Source organism: Prionailurus viverrinus, chromosome C1, assembly GCF_022837055.1.
Source record: "Prionailurus viverrinus isolate Anna chromosome C1, UM_Priviv_1.0, whole genome shotgun sequence".
NCBI classification, from domain to species: Eukaryota; Metazoa; Chordata; class Mammalia; order Carnivora; family Felidae; genus Prionailurus; species Prionailurus viverrinus.
In genome coordinates this window covers 193,733,865-193,752,709 of record NC_062568.1, presented here as the reverse complement: position 1 = coordinate 193,752,709, position 18,845 = coordinate 193,733,865, and the positions used below count along the sequence as shown (strand labels likewise).

Here is an 18,845-nt window from a genome sequence, read left to right as displayed (position 1 = left end):
AGCTGACTCCTGAAGCAACAAAAGTGTTCCAGGCAGAGGGAAGAGCTCGTGGAAAGGCATTGAGGTTGGCAGGCACTTAGAGGGTTCTGGAAAGGAAAAGGAGGCCGGCATGGCTGGAAAAGAGTTGGGGGAGGGAAAGCGAGGTGAGAGAAGACTCTGGAGCTTTGGAGGAACAGATGATTCCAGACCTTGAAGACCAGAGTAAGGGAGTAGAATTGTATTTTAAGTGTGATGGGCTTAAAGCTGGAAGGGGCGGGGGGGGGGGGGGTCACTTTGTCTCGCTTTGTTTTAAGATCTTCCTTGCTCTGTGTGGATAATAGACAAGAGTGGACACTGGGAGACCCATTAGGAAGACCTTGTAGGTGTCCTCTAGGCCTGAACTAGATGATGAGAGGGGGGCCATGTGGGTGGAGAGTCGTGAACAGACTCAAGAAATAATTAGGAGATAGGATCTACAGGCTGCCTGGTTGCTGGATTGAGTGCAGGCGGATGGGTGGGACCGAGGAAGATTAAGATTAAGTACCTTCATTGGACAATTATTTATACAGTCTTCTCTGGGTGCCAAGTACTGTTCTAGAGAGACTGTCGAGATTCAAATCCTGCCCCTGCCACTTGCTAGCTGTTTATTTTAGGGAAGTCATTTAACCTCTCTCTGCCTTGATTTCTTCATTTATAAAATGTGGATTCTAATAACACCCCAGAGGATTGTTGTCAGGATTAAATGAGTTATAAATGTAAAACCTTGGATCTGGAGGTCTGGGACTGGGCTCTGGGGCTCGGTTCTTGGACTTGGGGCTGAGTGCTTGGGCCTGCTTCTTGGAGTAATCAAGCCTCCATTTCTTTACTGGCCTTATACAAATGAACCTGCCCCTAACTTGACTCTCTTCTCAGTGGCTTCATAGCACATGATAAGGGTGTGACCCTACCTGTCTGCACTGTTTGCTCCACGGAGACCTCAGAAGGAAGGGAAATAGAAGGCTGCTCTGGGCCTCTTCATGGACCCTTTCTGGGCCCCCTATTTTTTTCTGCCTGAGCCAGGAAGCCCACACTCCCTTATCTTCTGCCCCTCCCCCACAGCCATCTGCTTAAAGGAAGTGGCTCTTTAGTTCTTCACAGGAAGCCACAGGCCTCCTCTGCTTCAGCTCCCTCCAGCTACCGCTGACCCAGGCCCTTTGCTGGCCCAGGCCCCCTTCAAGGCTGAGTCCAGAGATGCCCTGTACCTGGCATCATTCTCTGCTACCCAGTCAAGGAGACTGTTCTTTTCATTTCCTTGTGTGGACTGTTCTTTTCATTTCCTTTCAATCTCTGTGGCCCAGATCTGGAAGCACAGGCTGTAGACCTGGAGGTGAGTGAGACCTGACTGTAGAGGGTCCTGAATGCTGTGCTCGGGAGTTTGGAGATCCCAGCCTTGGAGGACTAAGGGCCTGCAAGGGAGAGGAGAAGCAGGCCCTGCAGGGATCCTCAGGACTGACCATTCCCGTGAGCTTCAGGAGCTCCTTCTGTAAAGCAGGGGCAACGTCTGATTCGCTTTGGTCTTCGGCATCCATGGTGCCGTCCGCCCCAGGGAGAGCTTTTGGTAATTGGGGAGCGGCTCAAGGATGATGCAGGCAGAGGGAGATTCAGGGTAGGACTGTACTGCCACCTGGTGGCCATAGCCGCACATAGCACCATGGGATGGTAGGAGGTCGGCTCTTACAGGGAGTGAGGGGACTTTCCAGGGTACCGACCGGGCCAGGAAAGCCCTTAACGAATAAAAGAAAGCCCTACGGATTTTATTAAAGAGAAAGACACCTCCAACTTGAGCGCTTGGGAAAGACATTCTAGGTCCAGATGAGAGTCTCACTGCTCCCCTCCTCCATTTCACAGACTATGACACTGAGGCCCAGAGAGAAATGATGAGGACAGAGGACCTCAATGTTGTTTTCCATAAAGTCAGCCACACAGATGGGATCTATTTTTGGACTTGCCTCAGGGTGTGGTCCCAGAGTGAGGATCTGCCCTGCTGGTTTCTAGTCACCCTCATTTGTGACCAAACATGGCATCCTCGACACCATCACCCACCTTAGTCACCAAAGTTGGCACCACAAGGTGGCTTTTGGCAGCTTCTAAAAATAAAATCCACTCTCAGAGGGCCTGGATCAGACAGGACCGAGAGGATTCCGAAGCATGTGCTTCAGACTCAGCAGTTTTAGACCAGGAAGGACCTCAGAGATCATAATATCTGAGCCCCCTTATTTTAAAAGCAAGGAAGCTAAGACTCAGAGAGGGCAAGTACGCTGCCGGAGGCGCGCCCACCCTGTTGCTGGGCCGGGACTCAGCTTTTTGTCTCTCTGAAGGCCATTGCCAAGGAGGGGTCTAAAAGTGCATTAGCATCTCCTGACTTGCTGCCATTAATGAATTCGGGTTTGTGTTCATCATTCTGCCTCACACGTTGTAGACAGGATGATCGTGGTCCACGATGGCTAACAATGGCCAGGATGGGTGAAAGGAGACAGGGGCAAGGAGGTGGTGACAGGGAGGGAGAAGGAGTCCATGGATACTTTGGGGGGGCTCCTAGTTTGTGCACTGTGGGCTCCAAGGAGGTAGGAACTGGGTCTCTTTCACCTCAGTGTTCTCAGCAGCTGGCACAGTGCCTGATACAGACTGAGTGCCCAGGAAATGCCCGCAGAATGAAAGCAAGGAGTTATCCTGCACAGACCCATGGGATCTTGTGGTAAGAAGAGTGTCCCCTTAGAGATGGGTAATTTTCAGTGTCATTCAGCCTGAGAAGTGCTGAGGCCTCAAATCTGAAATCCTGGGGGCAGAGCTGTCTCTCTCTGGCCTTGACGCTGTTCAAGGCAATAAAATGCCAAGGGAATAATTGCGCGCGCGTGTGTGTGTGTGTGTGTGTGTGTGTGTATGCTCCTGGGGGCAGGGCGCCAACACTTGGGAGAAAGGAAGAACAGGGTCTGTGAGTTCCAGAAAGTAAACCCTCACCCCCAAAGTCACATGATCTAGTTCCTGGTTGTTATTTGGCTATTTCCTCTCTGCTTTCTGCTCTAATCTTGCAAAGGAGGAAACTGAGTCGCACGATGTGACGGAACTTGTGTTAGGTCTGTAGGACTCCAGAGGGAATTCCTAGCTACTATGCTTCACTGCCTTATGTGAAAACCCCAGCCTCATCTATGCTGGAAAATGCTGAGTAAAAGGTTAGGGGCCTGTGTTTACTCAGACCACAGTGTTAAAAGGGGGTCAGGCCCCTCATCCCCAGGCCTCCATGGGAGTGACAGTGAGTATTATCAAGGGTCCCCAAGGGAAAGAACAAGAGGTCCAGTCATCCTCCCCATGAGATCTGGTGAGGGTGATGGGACAGACAGGCAGATGGAAGGACTGACCTCAGGTTCAATTCTACCCACATCTATTAGCACCTATACGAGGCCTGTCCCAGGCATTGGGGAGAAGAGACAAATTAGAGACAGCACTCTCCCCGAAAGTGTTGAGGGACACACATTCATGTCTCTGGGATATCAACCTTATAGACAAACTGGGGTGCAGGCTTCAGTAGAGTGTGATGCTTGAGGCCCCGCCTTCCTCTGTAGGCAGAAGTCCGCTGTCTACCCGTCTGTGGAAGGCCCCAGCCGAGGCGGGACTCTGCAGAGGTCCTATGGTAAGTATCAGGGGACCCAGCCCAGCTTTCGCTCTGGGACACAAACCACGGAGGGTGTGTGTGGAGCAGCTGGTGCCTCTGCTACCTGTGTGCCTTTTCCACGAGCAGTGCTTCTCGGGGCCTGGGGCAAGCCAGCTGGGGCAGACAATTGCCATCTGCCCAGATGGCGTTAGATCTGGGGGCAGGAGCAGACAGGAGGGGACCTCTTCCCCGCCCACCCACACACATTGCTAATTGAAGACGAGTTTCTGGGTTATAAGTGGGGTGAGCTGGGGGAGGCCTGAGGACAGCCTACGTGGCCCTTTTGTGACAAGATGTCGTGGTTCGCACGTGACGGCTTCCCAGGGATGCGGACCTCCCAGGGAGGCCAGGCTGGCATGGCAGCTGGTGTGCCCACTCATAAACCAGAACCAGGGCTGGGACCCTTCTGTCCTCACTGCCACTTGATTTCGAGGGCCTCCTTGGCCTCCCCCTACCCGGGTCCAGGCACCCAGGTTCCCCTGGACAGGACTCGCTAACTTCAGATCTCCCCCCTAGGTCTGGTCTGGCCTTCCTTTCCCACCCAGAGGGTGTAAAGCCTCCGTATGCCAACTGTCCACTTTATCCCACTTTATCTTGGAGGGAAGAAGACCTTGCCGAGGTCCCTCGAAAAGCTGCTGTCACACACTTCCCCAAGGCAAAGGTCTGGCCTATATTCTCCACCTAGCGCTTCTTCAGAGAATGGAGATCCAGCTTCTCCATCTCTGCCTCGTCAGAAAAGTAGCTGGAAGCTTCTCCCACTGAGAACAGACTGAGCTCTGCCTCCCCAGGCACCCTGTGAAATTGAGCCTGAGTGTTCACGCTGTGGCAGGAGGCTCTGCTGGGAAGGAATCCCAGAGGAGGGGATGTCTGAGCTGGGTTACGGGCTTCAGAAGGACATTCTAGGCAGAGAGAACAGCATGTGCTGAGGCCCAGAGACAAAGCCACCTGGTGGTGTTCCAGGAGCTGCGGTTGGCTTGAGGGGAGAAAGGGGTTTGGAGGTGTGCGGATGAGGCAAATTGGAGCCAGATCTTGTTGGGAGACTCACAGAACGACAGAGTGTTTTCTGACAGGATTTTATTCTCCTTTTTCCACTTAGGTCATTGATGAGCGTGACAGAAAGCTCTCGACTACAATTGGAAGGAAGGGTTTCCTGGGAGCCTCCGCCTACTCCTCCTCCTCCACTTCCTCCTCCTTCTCCCGGCTGTTTTCAAGGTGTTTGTGGACAGTGTAGCCCAGAAAGGCACCAATCTTGCCCATGAGGGCACTGCCACCACTAGCCCCTGTGAAGCAAATATAGTCAGGTCACTTGGGGCCCAGGCACGAGGCCTGGGAATCCAAAGGTCTGGAAATCATTAGTTAAGCCCAACCTCTTTATTTCCAGTTAGAGAAACAGAGGCCCCGAGAGGGGACAGGAGTTCTGCAAAGTGAATCCTATTTCCCCCTTGACTTGCCGTCTCAAATCAGAGACGTGTTCCATAGAAGAAAAATACACAGGGGGGCCTGGGTGGCTCAGTCGGTTAAGCATCCACTCCTGGCTCAGGCCACGATCTCACGGTTCGTGAGTTCGAGCCCTCATTGGGCTCTCTGCTGTCAGTGCAGAGCCGGCTTCAGATCCTCTGCCTCCCTCTCTCTCCGCCCCTCCCCTGCTCATGCTGTATCCCAAAAATAAATAAAAACGTTTAAAAACTAAAAATTAAAAAAAAGAAAGAAAAATACGCAGGTAACAGCTCATCTTTTCACGTCTTGGTGAACACACAGTGTTATTAATAATGCTAATAACAGCCGCCTTTGTGGAGACCTCCCTGCGGGGGCTGGGGGTTCACAAGTAAGAGATTTCATCGTGGTCACAACCCTGTGATGTGCATGAGTGCGAACACCTGACTGTTCCTAGCCTTGCCCCCACCCTACCTCCCACCGTTGGGGTGTGGCTTCCCTTCTGCCCCCTCTGAGAAGGGCTCTATTCTTCTGGGCTGGTTCTCTGAGCTTTTGTCATCCAGAATTGAGAGCAGATGGAAGGTTCAGGAAGGCAGAGGGGAGTCAGTCAGGGGCAACTTTTCTCCAAGATTTTGAGGCCTCAGAGATAGAGAGAGAGGGAGAGAGAGATGGAAGGAAGCAATGAAAAAGAAAGGAGTGGGGGCGCCTGGGTGGCGCAGTCGGTTAAGCGTCCGACTTCAGCCAGGTCACGATCTCGCGGTCCGTGAGTTCGAGCCCCGCGTCAGGCTCTGGGCTGATGGCTCGGAGCCTGGAGCCTGCTTCCGATTCTGTGTCTCCCTCTCTCTCTGCCCCTCCCCCGTTCATGCTCTGTCTCTCTCTGTCCCAAAAATAAATAAACGTTGAAAAAAATAAAAAAATAATAAAATAAAAAAAAGAAAAAGAAAGGAGTGGAGGAGAGAAAGAGAGAAGTAAATGCACATGTTTTTTAATTAAAAATTTTTTTTGATGATCTCTATACCCAGCGTGGGCCTCAAACTCCCGACCCGAGATCAAGAGTCTCATGATCCCTTGACTGAGCCAGCCAGGCACCCCAATGCACATTCTTTTAGAAGGGTCATTCTGGGGGCGCCTGGGTGGCGCAGTCGGTTAAGCGTCCGACTTCAGCCAGGTCACGATCTCGCGCTCCGTGAGTTCGAGCCCCGCGTCAGGCTCTGGGCTGATGATGGCTCAGAGCCTGGAGCCTGCTTCCGATTCTGTGTCTCCCTCTCTCTCTGCCCCTCCCCCATTCATGCTCTGTCTCTCTCTGTCCCAAAAATAAATAAACGTTGAAAAAAAAATTATAAAAAAAAAAAAAAAGAAGGGTCATTCTGAACTCTAGCTTTTCCTTTCATGGTGTTCAGGAAATACGGTTCAAGACCAGGGTTGGTATGAGATTGAATTGAGTGGGTCTCCACCTTTCTTTCCTCTTTTCTTTTCTTTTTTTTTTTTAATGTTTATTTATTTTTAAAAGAGAGAGATTGAGCATGAGCAGGAGAGGAGCAGAGAGAGAGGGAGACACAGAATCCGAAGCAGGCTCCAGGCTCCCAGCTGTCAGGACAGAGCCCCACAGGGGCGGCTGGAACCAACTAATGGTCAGATGGTGACCTGAGCCGAAGCCCCACACTTAACCGACGCAACCACCCAGGCGCCCCTAAGATTTATTTTATTACACCCAGGGTGGGGCTGGAACTCACAACCCCGGATCAAGAGATGCATATCCACCGACCGCGCCGGCCAGGCGCCCCTCTCTGCCACCTCTCTTTGCCACTCTGGCTCTCTGAGTTTGAGCAGATTCGTAAAATGTTACACTGAGGATGGTCATCCCTGTTAACAGATGAGGAAACTGAGGCTTGTTGTGATCTGGCCAAAGCGTCAGTGAGGCACCGCGCTTTGGTGGCTAAGAACGAGGAATCCGAGTAGGTTCGAATCCTGGCTTTGGTGCCAACTGACGGGGAGCATTTGAGTAAATTACGTAATCCCTCGTTGCCTCGGTTTCCCCACTGCATGACGGAGATGGTAAGGACACCCGGCTCATGGAGTCACCTGGCCCTGGCATCCCCGCCCGCGGGCCCGGTCGCCCACTCACCGAGGCTCTGCAGCATGGCCACCAGCCCCCCGGCGGGCACACCGCCCCCGTTCGCCACCGCGGAGCAGCTCATCAACCAGGCGGCCACAGAGTTGGCGGCGATGCCCGTGCTCGTGAAGCCCAGAACGGGCAGCCCCGCGGCCAGGAGCCCTGGAGGAAGGGGAGGCGGTGAGGGAGCGCCCGCAGCAGGGGCCCCCACCTTCCGGAGCTTTCCGCCCTCTGGACCCACCTCCTCCGACAGCCATGTAGGTCAGGGCGCCCCAGACCCCGGAGCCGCCGTCCTCCGAGCGCTCTTCTTTTGCCTGTCTTCTTTTGCCTATCGGGAGGGGACAGAGTGGAACGCGGAGCAGGGTTCCCCGTACTGTGCCTGGTGCTCAGCACCACCCCATCCTTCCATTTCGGGGAGCCTCGCCGAAGGGAAGAGACTTCATCCAAGGCGCGGTGCCTGGCACATAACTGGCACTGAGCACACTTGGGTGGAATGGAGGAATTGATACGTAAGGAGTCGAACCTGGGACTCTGGCTACAGTGACCTGGAGCTGTCCACTGTCATAGCCCTTCTCGTCCCGGAGCCAGGGTTCCTGAAAGTCTACGCCGCCGGGCTTCCGAAACTCTCGGTGTGTTTATCTCACAGCCCTCCCTTGCGCCAGGATGCTTACCTGCCTCCACCCCGCCGCAGGCGAAGAGTAGGTGGCACAAGAAGAGCGATACCGCCTTCCGCCGCATGGTGGCGCCGCGCGCAGGCTCTGTCACTGGCCCAGAGAAGGGGGTGGGGGAGATGAGTCTCCAGGGTCCTTTTGGACCCGCGTGGTTGTTTTCCCTTTCTATTCGTGGAGGAGTCCATAAAAAGGAGCAAGGTGCCCTGGACTGAGCCCAGGACCCCCCCCACCCCCACCCCGAGGAGCCGCGGGCTTTCGGTTTCCTCGTGCCAGCAACAGTCACGCAGCAAATAGTTGCCACCTAGACAAGCACTCAAGACTGTCAAGTTCAAACCTCATGCTCTTTCCATCGTAGCACAGAATAGGAAAAGGCGTATGCCCCCAAACTCACCTCCAATGTGATCTTTGTCCGTTCAGTGCCTTTTCCTTGAATTAAAAACAACCTCCCATATATTGAGGACTTCCCACTTTATGGCCCGAGGTCAATTATACCCGTAAGAATCCCTTGAAAATACATGCCATTGTTCTCAACCATGTGTTATAGATAAGGAAGTTGAAACCGGGTGAAGTCAAGTAACATTCCTAAGTCTGACCAGCTAGGAAGTGGCAGTCAGGATTCAAACCCACACTTGACTAATGTCCAAACCCACACTTTTTAAAAATGTTTATTTTTGAGAAAAAGGGGAGGGAAGGGGCAGACAGAGGGAGACAGGATGGCAGGCAGGTTCTGCGTTGACAGCCGAGAGCCTAATGCGGGGCTCGAACTCACTAACCTGAGCCGAAGTCTGAGTTTAACTGACTGAGCCACCCAAGTGCCCCCCCAAACCCACGCTTTTAACAACCACTCCAGATACCTTCATCTGCCCTCAAAGATAAACTCACTGTCACATTAGATCCTGCGCTAAAGGGCTTTCAGACACAGTCCAGTCCTTTGGGCAGGCAAGGTACCTTGATCTCCATTTTACAGATGACAAGCTAAAGCCCAAAGAAGTGAAGTGCCAGGGTTAAGGCCGTAGACTGCTGCCTTGGTGCCTATAACCTAAGTCTGGGGTTTGGCACCCCAACCCCCTAAAAGCCCCAACCCACCTCCTCAGACCAGTCTTAGCCCAGGGCACTACAAGGGACCCAGGGGTATAGCCTCCCTGAAGAACGGGTATCGTGGCTCTCGGGGCATAAGGCTCACAGGCAGACAGCCTGGCAGAGGTTTGGCAGCTGACATCCATACTTCCTGGCTTTCGGGTTTACCTTGGAGGAGGGGAGAGGAGGAATCTTCCTTCCCGGAGCCTGATGGTAGATGGGAACAGCAGTGAGGTTATAGCTCTGGGGCTGAAGGCTGGCTTTTTATAATCACATTTGGACTGCCTCCTCTCCTCCCCAGGCAACCAACCAATCCTTGTCAGACTTTCCATTTCCTGCACTCATTCTGTAGTTTCTTTTCTCTTTTCCTCCAGCTCTGCTCAGTGACAGAATCTCTACCGTATCCATTAACAGAAACATGTAATTCAAGCCAGGGATTTTCTGAATAGCTGAGAGTATTCAAAGTAGATCATGCTAGAGCGGAATCCATGGTCCTGCTGGGCTCAGTGAAGCCGGAACACCAGCTCCTCTTGGGGCGCAGAAGCCTTTCACAATTCAATTCAATTCATAATTATGCCTACCATTTATTGGGAACTTTCTGCATGCCAGGGCCTGTGTAAAATGCTGTATATACGTGATCTTTTTCCTATGCCACAACAGTCCTGTGAAGTATCTATTGTTTACAATCCTCATTCTGCAGAGGAAGAGATTAAAGCTTGTGGAAATGAAATCACTCGATTCCGTGTATTCTTTGAACCTTTGGTTAGTAATGCCTGTAGAAGCACTATGGGTAACAAATGCAACCTATGGTTGGAGTACATAACAATTCTAAAAATTTTTTTAACGTTTTATTTATTTTTGAGAGACAGAGACAGAGCATGAGCTGGGAAGGGGACAGAGAGAGAGGGGGAGTCACAGATTCCAAAGCAGACTCCAGGCACCGAACCATCAGCACAGAGCCCGACGCAGGGCTCGAACCCAGGAACCATGAGATCATGACCTAAGCCGAAGTCAGCCACCCAACCGACTGAGCCACCCAGGCGCTCCAAGTACATAACAGTTCTAGTAAGGATGAATCATTGCCTTCTCCAAAGTGGAACGGGTCGGGGTGCTGATATAACTGACCTGCCACCAGATGGCTAGCTGTTCTCCCTGACTTTTGTTGCTACACTGCTCCCTACCGTTGGCTATTTGTTGCTAGTTGCTAGATTAACTTCGCTGAGAGGGAGCCCAAGTTGGAGGGTCCAATCATAACCTCCATCTTTGCCACCATGGCCATTCTTTTACGAGTCTTTTGCAAAGCAATAGAGTTGCTAAATTTAGAGACTGGCTGACATCCACAATACGGGACATATGACATATCATCTGGCTGGACAGCCTCCTTTGCAGTAGATGGTCTCTGGTGAGCATTAATATGAGACACAAAGATCTGCATGTCTCGTGCCTGCTCCTATGAGTCCATCTGTATGCCCCTTACCCAGACCTGTTTTCCTTCGAAATTCTAATCTTGCTTTTTCCATGCCCTTGACCAACTAGCTAAGCCATTTGCCACTTGTTAGGAATTAGTGTCTGTCTGCACCTCAGCCCACCTCTTCCTTCATACAAAAAGGGGACTACAGAGTATGCTGCTCATAGTTTGGCCCCTGAGAGGATTTACCACCGTCCAAGGCTACCCCAAATGGGGCTGTAACAGAGTAGTCCATTCCCAGCTGGTGCTAAAATATCATACTGACCTATCTGTGAAATGGGTTTGACTTCTTTCCTCTTTTTAAAAAAATTTTTTTAAAATGTTTTATTTACTTTTAAGACAGAGAGAGACAGAACACGAGTGGGACTGGGGCAGAGAGAGAGGGAGACACAGAGTCTGAAGCAGGCTCCAGGCTCTGAGCTGTGAGCACGGAGCCCGAAGCGGGGCTGGAACTCAGGAACTATGAGATCATGACCTGAGCTGAAGTTGGACGCTTAACCAATGGAGCCACCCAGGCGCCCCTTTCCTCTTTTTTTTTTTTAATTAAAAAAATCTTTTTAAGGTTTATTCATTTATCTAGAGAGAGAGAGCGAGAGAGAGCATACACGGGGGGAGGGGCAGAGAGAGAGAGAGAGGGAGAGAGAGAGAATCCCAAGCAGGCTCTGAGCTGCACAGAGCCCTATGTGGGGCTTGAATTCACGTATCGTGAGATCATGACCTGAGCTGAAACCAGGAGTCAGGCGCTCAACCAACTGAGCCACCCACGTGCCCGACTTCTTTCCTCTTTTATAAATTGGTTGCAGGGAACCCTTCGTGAGACCATAGGTATGGGTTAAAAGAGAGGTGTCAGATCAACAGAGTTAGATGCCATGGGAGTCTGAGCTGTCTATTCATTTGATTTACTTGTGTCTTCTGAACCCTATGAGCCCAGCCCTGAATTTACCACCTTCATCATACTGGATTGCTGCTCTGCCTGTCTGATAACATCTAGTTGAAGACATACAGCTACCCGGCATCCAGAGATCACATTGGGGCCCAGTGACACATCAGGACCTTTTTGTTCATTATGTTAACTAACTTGGATGTAAATTACAAAAAAAAAAAAGTAAATAATAGAAAAAATGGGGGAGGGGCGCCTGGGTGGCTTAGTCGGTTAAGGGTCCAACTTCGGCTCAGGTCATGATCTCATGGTTCGGTTTGTGAATTCGAGCCCTGTGTCGGGCTCTGTTCTGACAGCTCAGAGCCTGGAACCTGCTTTGGATTCTGTGTCTCCCTCTCTCTCTGCCCCTCCCCCATCATGGTCTGTCTCTTTCTCTCTCTCAAAAATAAATATAAAAAAAGGGGGGGGGGGCGCCTGGGTGGTGCAGTCAGTTAAGCGTCTGACTTCAGCCAGGTCACGATCTCGCGGTCCGTGAGTTCGAGCCCCACGTCAGGCTCTGGGCTGATGGCTCAGAGCCTGGAGCCTGTTTCAGATTCTGTGTCTCCCTCTCTCTCTGCCCCTCCCCCGTTCATGCTCTGTCTCTCTCTGTCCCAAAAATAAATAAACGTTGAAAAAAAATTAAAAAAAAAAGGGGGGGGGAAATGGACCTTTTTGTTCAAATGGACCACGGTGAGTAGTATGTTCTTACTCCAGAATCTCAGGAGTCCTCACTGCAACTCTCCTTTTTGAACTCCCATAAACTCCCTATGGAAACGTTTTCTACCACAGGTGCCTCCAGCCACATTGTATCTGCAGGATCGTGTAATCCACTGGATTTAAGCTAAATTCCATCTATCACCTGGCCTGTCTTCGTTCCTACTCTAGCCAGAAAGCTATGTTGGTGCTTTGTGTCTCCTAGTTTCTGTGTCAGCGCAGACTCCGTGTCTTTAACGATCTTGGAAAATTCTGAATATTCTTCTTTTCCTAACGCACAATCACCCTGGCAAGTGGAAGCAGATCCCTTTGAGGAAGGATTGGAGGAACATTTACTATATGTAACTATGGTATGACTCACTTCAGAGTTGTTCCTTAATGGGGCAAGGCCTCTCCTATAGTCAAGGGGTTCTGATTCTGTGAACTTAGATCTAGGATCTGGATGAGGGATTGTGATTTTCCATTGTGGAATTAATGTCAGTCTTCTGCTTATCAGGTCTTGATTGCTCTCGATTTTTTTTTTACTATTCCTTTTTTTTTTTTTTCTTAGAGAGAGAGAGAGAGCACAAGCAGGGGAAGGGGGTAGAGAGAGAAGGAGAGAGAAAATCTTAAGAAGTTTCATGCTTAGGAGGGAGCCAGACGCAGGGCTCAACCCTGGGACCATGACCTGAACCGGTTAAGAGTCGCATGCTCAACCTGAATGAGCCATCCAGGCGCCCCAGTTCTTGATTTTTTTTTTTAATTAATTTATTTATCTTGAGAGAGAGAGAGAGTGCACACATCAGGGAGAGGCAGAGAGAGGGAGAGAGAGAATCCCAAGCAGGCTCTGCACTGTGAGTATAGAGCCCAACGTGGGACTTGATCTCACGAATCACGAGATCATGACCTGAGCTGAAATCAAGAGCTGGACACGTAACCAGGTGAGCCATCTAGGCTCCCCAGCTCTTGATTTTTTTTTTTTTTTAATGAAAAATTGACATCTCTCTGGCTCAGTCGGTAGAGCATGCGACTCTTGATCTTGGGGTTGTAAGTTCAAGCCCCATGTTGGATGTAGAGATTACTTAAAAATTAGATATAAATAGAAAGATAGATAGATAACGAAAATTAACCAGTCTGTAGAGATTATTTAAAAATAAAATCGAAGGAGGGGTGCCTGGGTGTCTCAGTCAGTTAAAGCGTCTGACTTTAGCTCGGGTCATGATCTCACAGTTTGTGAGTTCAAGCTCCGTATCAGGCTCTGCACTGACATTGCAGAGCCTGCTTGGGATTGTCTCTCTTTCCCTCTCTCTGTCCCTCCCCTGTTCTCTCTCTCTCAAATAAATAAATAAACAAACAAACAAATAAACTTAAAAAAATAAAATCGAAAGGGGGCACATGGGTGGCTCAGTTGGTTGAGTGTCCAACTTCAGCTCAGGTCACGATCTCATGGCTTATGAGTTCGAGCCCCACATCGGGCTTGCTGCTGTCAGTGCAGAGTCTACTTTGGATCCTCTGTCCCTCTCTCTCTGCCCCTCCCCTGCTTGTGCTGTCTCAAAAATTAACATGTAAACAAAATAAATAAATAAACAAAATAAAATAGAAGGGCGCCTGGGTGGCTCAGTCAGTTGAGTATCTGACTCTTGATTTCAGCTCAGGTCATGATCCCAGGGTTGTGGGATCGAGCCCTGTGTCCAGCTCCATGCTGAGCATGGAGCCTGCTTGAGATTCTTTCCTCTCTGCCCCTCCCCTGCTCTCTCTCGCTCTCTCTCAAAAAATAAAACAAAATCATATATATGTATGTGTATACACATATGTGTGTGCGTGTGCATGTGTGTGTATATATATATATATATATAGAGAGAGAGAGAGAGAGAGAGAGGGCTACCCAGTCAGCTGTCCATCCATCCATCCCTCCCCATAGTCAATTTGCCATAGGTCCCTGTGGATCAGGGCACCCTCATTGTCGCTTTGAGCTTGCTGCCCATGATAGAAATCATATTGACCTGGCCTTGGATGCCACATTTGCCATTCTGGAATCCCAACATGACTATTGATATTAGGGATCCCAGTTTCACGGCATCATCTCCTACTCTTCTTCTCAGCCTACTGAAGACAGACACCACTGAGCTACTCAGAGATGCTGCTGTCCCCTTTCTCAGTGAACCCCTTATTGCCTTAGTAAAGAGAGTGTCCTCTGGGCCCTTCTAGAGAACATAGTCAGGTGCTGAGCTCTTAGGTCTTTCATTCCCACCTCCTTGAAATTTCTTTCTTTCTTTTTTTTAAGTTTTATTTGTCTAAGTAATCTCTACATCCAACGTAGGGCTTGAACTCATGCTCAAGAGTAGCATGCTCTTCTGACTGAGCCAGCCAGGCACCCCTCTCCCTGAACTTTCTGACCTCTTCTTAAGCACTCTACCATGGAAGTCCTAGCATCTTGACCTCATTTGTTGTAAGCCATCATCCTGCTTTACGGCACAGCCCTTGCAAAGTATTAAACCATATTTCAATTATTTCTTGCTGAATAACAACCCCCCCCCGCCCAAAGAAACCTTAAAGACATAGAACAACAGCAATTTATCATTTCTAACAATTCTGCAATCTGGGTTAGGCTTAGTTGGGTGTCCATATGCTTCATGTGGTGTTTGCAGGTGTTTGTGGGAGAAGACATATCCAAGGTGTCCTTTTCACTTACACAAATAGCACTTCAACTGGAATGGATGGAACACCCAGGGACTGGTCAGTTATCTCTCTTAATATGGTGTCTCCACATGGCTGGCTTGTACTCCCTCACAGTATGAGGGTCTCAGTGTAGTTGGACTTCTTACATACACGGTGGCTGGCTTCTAAGAGGGAGGAAATGGGAACTGCCGATCTTCTTAAACCTTAGGTCTGGAACGAGAACAGTGTCACTTCTACCATATTCTCTCTCGCTCGCTCTCTCTCTTTGAAAAGCACTTGTTAGTATTTAATGAACCTCCCTCTGTTGTGGCTTTAAGTTCCCAGGACACAGGTGCCCTCCACACCTTTAATCTTCTCCTTGGCTCTTCTACTGAAGAATTTGGCCTTCACGAAGACGGGCTGTTTGGGGAGCTTGTCCTTTCCCAAAACTCTGTAGTAGCCCAATCGCACCACATCGATGCGAGGACCAGCTCCTGTCTTGTTTTTGGCAGACATGGGTATGTCTGCTCAAGGACCAAGGTCCACAGTTTATCAAGGTTGACAGTTGGGCGGAAGCGCTGGTTCCTCTCTAAGTGGTGATGCCTCCTACCAACTTTTCCAAAGTAGCCTGGGTGATATTTGTCAAGGTTGATCCTGTCATGATGCATGCCACCAGCATGACCCTGGCCTCCTGGGTGTTTCTGGTGCTTGCCGATGTGGCCATGGCCATGGCTCACGTGGCCCCGAAGTTTCCGGGTCTTCCTCAGTCTGGATGGCATATTGGCAGCCCAGACGAAAGAGCTGCCATATTCTGTTAGTTAAGGCAGGTTACAAGGCCAATCCAAGTTCAAGGAGAAGAGGAAAACAGACTCCGTCTCTTGATGTGAGGAGTGGCGTGTATATAGAGGAAGGGAAGGAATTGATGGTGACCATCTTTGGAAATTATCTACCAGAGACCAGGTCTAGCTATCCTGGCAAGATTATTGAAGGCTGAGGGGCACCTGGTTGGCTCAGTTGGTGGAACATGTAACTCTTGAACTCACCCTTACGGGTTTAAGCCCCACATTGGTTGTAGAGATTACTTCAAAATAAAATCTTTAAAAAATATATTGAAGCCTGAGTTACGGGACAGTGGTCCATGATGATGTGTTCCTTATTAGCCAGTCTTCTATTCTGCCATGCTGCCCCTCACTGCCGTGTCCAAAACCCCCAAGATCCCTCCTACATATATTAGCTAGGTCTTTCGATTCCTCTGATGTGCAGCTTATTTTTCCCAGGTCTGGACTTAAGTTTTCCCACTCAGGATTTGCCAGGAACTGACCCTAGTTATTTGAGGAGGTAATGGGAGCAGGTTTTGAGGAGAATAAATGTCATCTTATGAGGTACCTGCTTCATGTGAAATTATTGCATAGTCTCAAGGAAAGGGGAAATTGTTCTTCCTTGGCAAGAGGGCAGGGGTGGCTCTCCCACCCAGGAAAACTCAGGAGAATTTACGAGATAAAGGCTCTTAGATTTGTCTACCCTAATGTCCCTATCCCGGGTCTCAGGGTCCTACTCTTTCCTTGTCAGGACCTTGACTCTGACATAGGAGGTGGGCTAAAGTTGCACATTTAGACTTCTTTGCAACCATGCCACTTATCACCTGCCTGATCCTGGATGTAGTTTTCTACCTATTCTTTCCTTCACCACAAGAGAAAGCTTTCATAACTGTGATGCCCACTGAAAGCCAGGGTTAGTACCACTGCACGTGCTACCAGCAATGAGATCCCTACTGCCTTCACATAAGTGAGAAGAACCACCACAGACTCACACTCTGAAGGCCTTTTTTCTAGGACCTCTTCTGGTACTAAATGTCAGCCCATGTTCCCTAGAAAATGAATTGAAGCCTGAATTGAAGGTTGTATGCTAATGCTTTCTTGGGAGTTGCAATCCCCAAAGCCAGGGGAAAGGAGAAGTGAAACGGAGAAGGAAGGAAAGAAATACAAGCTAGCACATCACTTCGCTGGCCAGGGTCCCACAAAAATCAAAGCCAGTCGTTCAGTCACGTGGGATCTCTTCAAAGAGGTCACACAGAGCCACCATGTCTTAGAATAGTCCATGAGAAGGAAGGATAGGGAGGAATTCACCTCTCAGCAATTTTTCATTTTTCATTGTCTAGTCTCATGGTCATGAACAGGGTCCTAACAGTCTGAGCTTTGGAATCGTGTGAATTCATTCCACTGGGCTGTTTTCTGGGCAAGCCAGAGCCTTTATGGGTCCAGATGGGTCAGACGTGAATGCCAAAGCTTCTCTGATTCCACTATAGCAGGCTTACTTGAGTTCATGCCAAAGGCTAGCATTTGCCTCCTGATGATGCTGAGGCATCCGGTAACGCCTGGAGATGGGGCAAGGATATTGACCACTGGGAGACATCTAAACTGAGTCTGGGACAGTTAGAATAAAGACTAGCATTTACTTAGAATGAGACGGGAAGGATTTGAACAGAGTGACGTGTCTGGCAAATTTTAACAGGTTGACTGGCTGCCCAGGAAGGCACGGACAGAGTCAACTGCAAAAAGTCCAGGTATATTGACCAGGGTTGTATCAGAGAAGCAGAACCATTAGGAGCGATATAAAATTGAGGTTTTATTATAGGTATTTAACCTGACACAATTATGAGGGTTGGTTAAGCGGTTTCCACACAGTTGTTACTTGTGTATCCGGTGTTGAGCTAGAAATCAATAAGGCGGGTCTGAAAGATGGACACGAAGTCGTGGATGTCAAGGTCAAACTGGACCCCTGAAAATGAACTGGAACCCACAAGGACAGCTAGGCCTCCTGTTGGTCTCTCCTCACCTTCAAGCCTCCATTTTGATGACCAGTGATAGAAGCTGATGCCCTTCATAGACACACACAGTTAACCCTGGAGCTGGAGAAGTGGAAGGTAGAGAACCAGGGGTTGCTAGAGGACGTGTGGGCCTGGCTGCTGCCTTACACTCACCAGGGGAGCCAGCAGATCGGAGAAAATGTGCATGAGCTACAGCAGCATCTGACCTTGTACCAGCCTTCCAAGAGTAAGCTTGGCCGCAGCCTCACTTCTGCCTCCAAATCCTGCCTAAATCTCTCTCTCGGGGGCAAATTCTCACCCAAAACTACACAAGAAAGGGAATTCTGGGAAACACAGTTCCAGCTCAGCCAAGCTGACAAAAACAAATTCCACCACACCAGGCAAGCGATTAGGATGGCTTGAACCCTAGAGTATTGGGAACAGGGGTGTGAGAAGTGCTTGAATTCTGGAGGTATCTTGGATATCCTCACTATTCTGAATCCATTTGCTTTCTGAGCTGGGGTGGTGAGTTCCGAGGGAAAGTTAGCATGCGTTGAGTGAAAAGGAAATGTCCACCATTCACACCTACAGAGCCTGGGACAAAGGTGTAAATGCACCTGTTACATGTCTAAATATTAAAAAACTCCAGGGGCGCCTGGGTGGCGCAGTTGGTTAAGCGTCTGACTTCAGCCAGGTCACCATCTCGCGGCCCGTGAGTTCGAGCCCCGCGTCAGGCTCTGGGCTGATGGCTCAGAGCCTGGAGCCTGTTTCCGATTCTGTGTCTCCCTCTCTCTCTGCCCCTCCCCCGTTCATGCTCTGTCTCTCTCTGTCCCAAAAATAAATAAACGTTGAAAAAAAAATTAAAAAAAAAATAAATAAATATTTAAAAACTCCAAATGAAGACACAACCTGTCATTTGAAATATATTCCATCTTTATAGCTTAATAGACCTTCATAATGACAAGATAAGAAATATGTGTAGACCTGTAATTTTTATATGAGCGAAAATCTATCCAAATAAACGCCTTTCATTATCATACCACCTATCTGGGTGTTCTCGTGATGGACTGGAAATATTTGGACAAGGAATAAAGAAAACATACACATCATTAATAAATTATTTTATATTTATTCCATATAAAAGAGAGGAAGGGCTGGCCTGTAGCTCACAGCTAGACCATGTTATTGAACATGAATGATCTCACAGAATACCAATCTCAGATGTTACTCTGAGACCATGATAAGATGAGACAAAACAAGGCTACTTTATATTTTATCTTAACACAGACGACAACAAAGTCACTGTGCCTCCCACAAAATATCAACCTACCCTTTTTCC

The 18,845-nt window shown here is 49.4% G+C and overlaps 1 protein-coding gene, 1 long non-coding RNA gene and 1 pseudogene across 3 annotated transcripts; 1 reads left to right on the top strand and 2 right to left on the bottom strand.

The window, feature by feature from the left end:
• Positions 1-952: 952 nt before the first annotated feature.
• On the top strand, positions 953-4,870 carry LOC125172673 (uncharacterized). The gene is made up of 4 exons (XR_007154800.1): positions 953-1,345; positions 3,579-3,646; positions 4,184-4,328; positions 4,764-4,870. It is a non-coding gene; the product is annotated as an uncharacterized LOC125172673 (long non-coding RNA).
• Positions 4,725-9,227, bottom strand: IFI6 (interferon alpha inducible protein 6). 2 transcript variants are annotated; one of them, XM_047871099.1, is made up of 6 exons: positions 9,131-9,194; positions 8,277-8,311; positions 7,886-7,978; positions 7,456-7,542; positions 7,227-7,376; positions 4,725-4,947 (listed from the first exon to the last, which is right to left on the bottom strand). In XM_047871099.1, exons 3-6 carry the CDS (start codon positions 7,950-7,952, stop codon positions 4,832-4,834), a joined length of 420 nt encoding a protein of 139 aa, XP_047727055.1. In that variant the 5' UTR covers positions 7,953-7,978; positions 8,277-8,311; positions 9,131-9,194; the 3' UTR covers positions 4,725-4,831. The 2 variants fall into 2 exon arrangements, with proteins under 2 accessions (XP_047727055.1, XP_047727054.1); XM_047871098.1 differs by lacking the exon at positions 8,277-8,311 and having other exon boundaries at positions 9,131-9,227.
• Positions 9,228-15,033: 5,806 nt separating this feature from the next.
• LOC125171781 (60S ribosomal protein L27a-like) lies at positions 15,034-15,479 on the bottom strand (annotated as a pseudogene).
• Between the last annotated feature and the right edge of the window lie 3,366 nt (positions 15,480-18,845).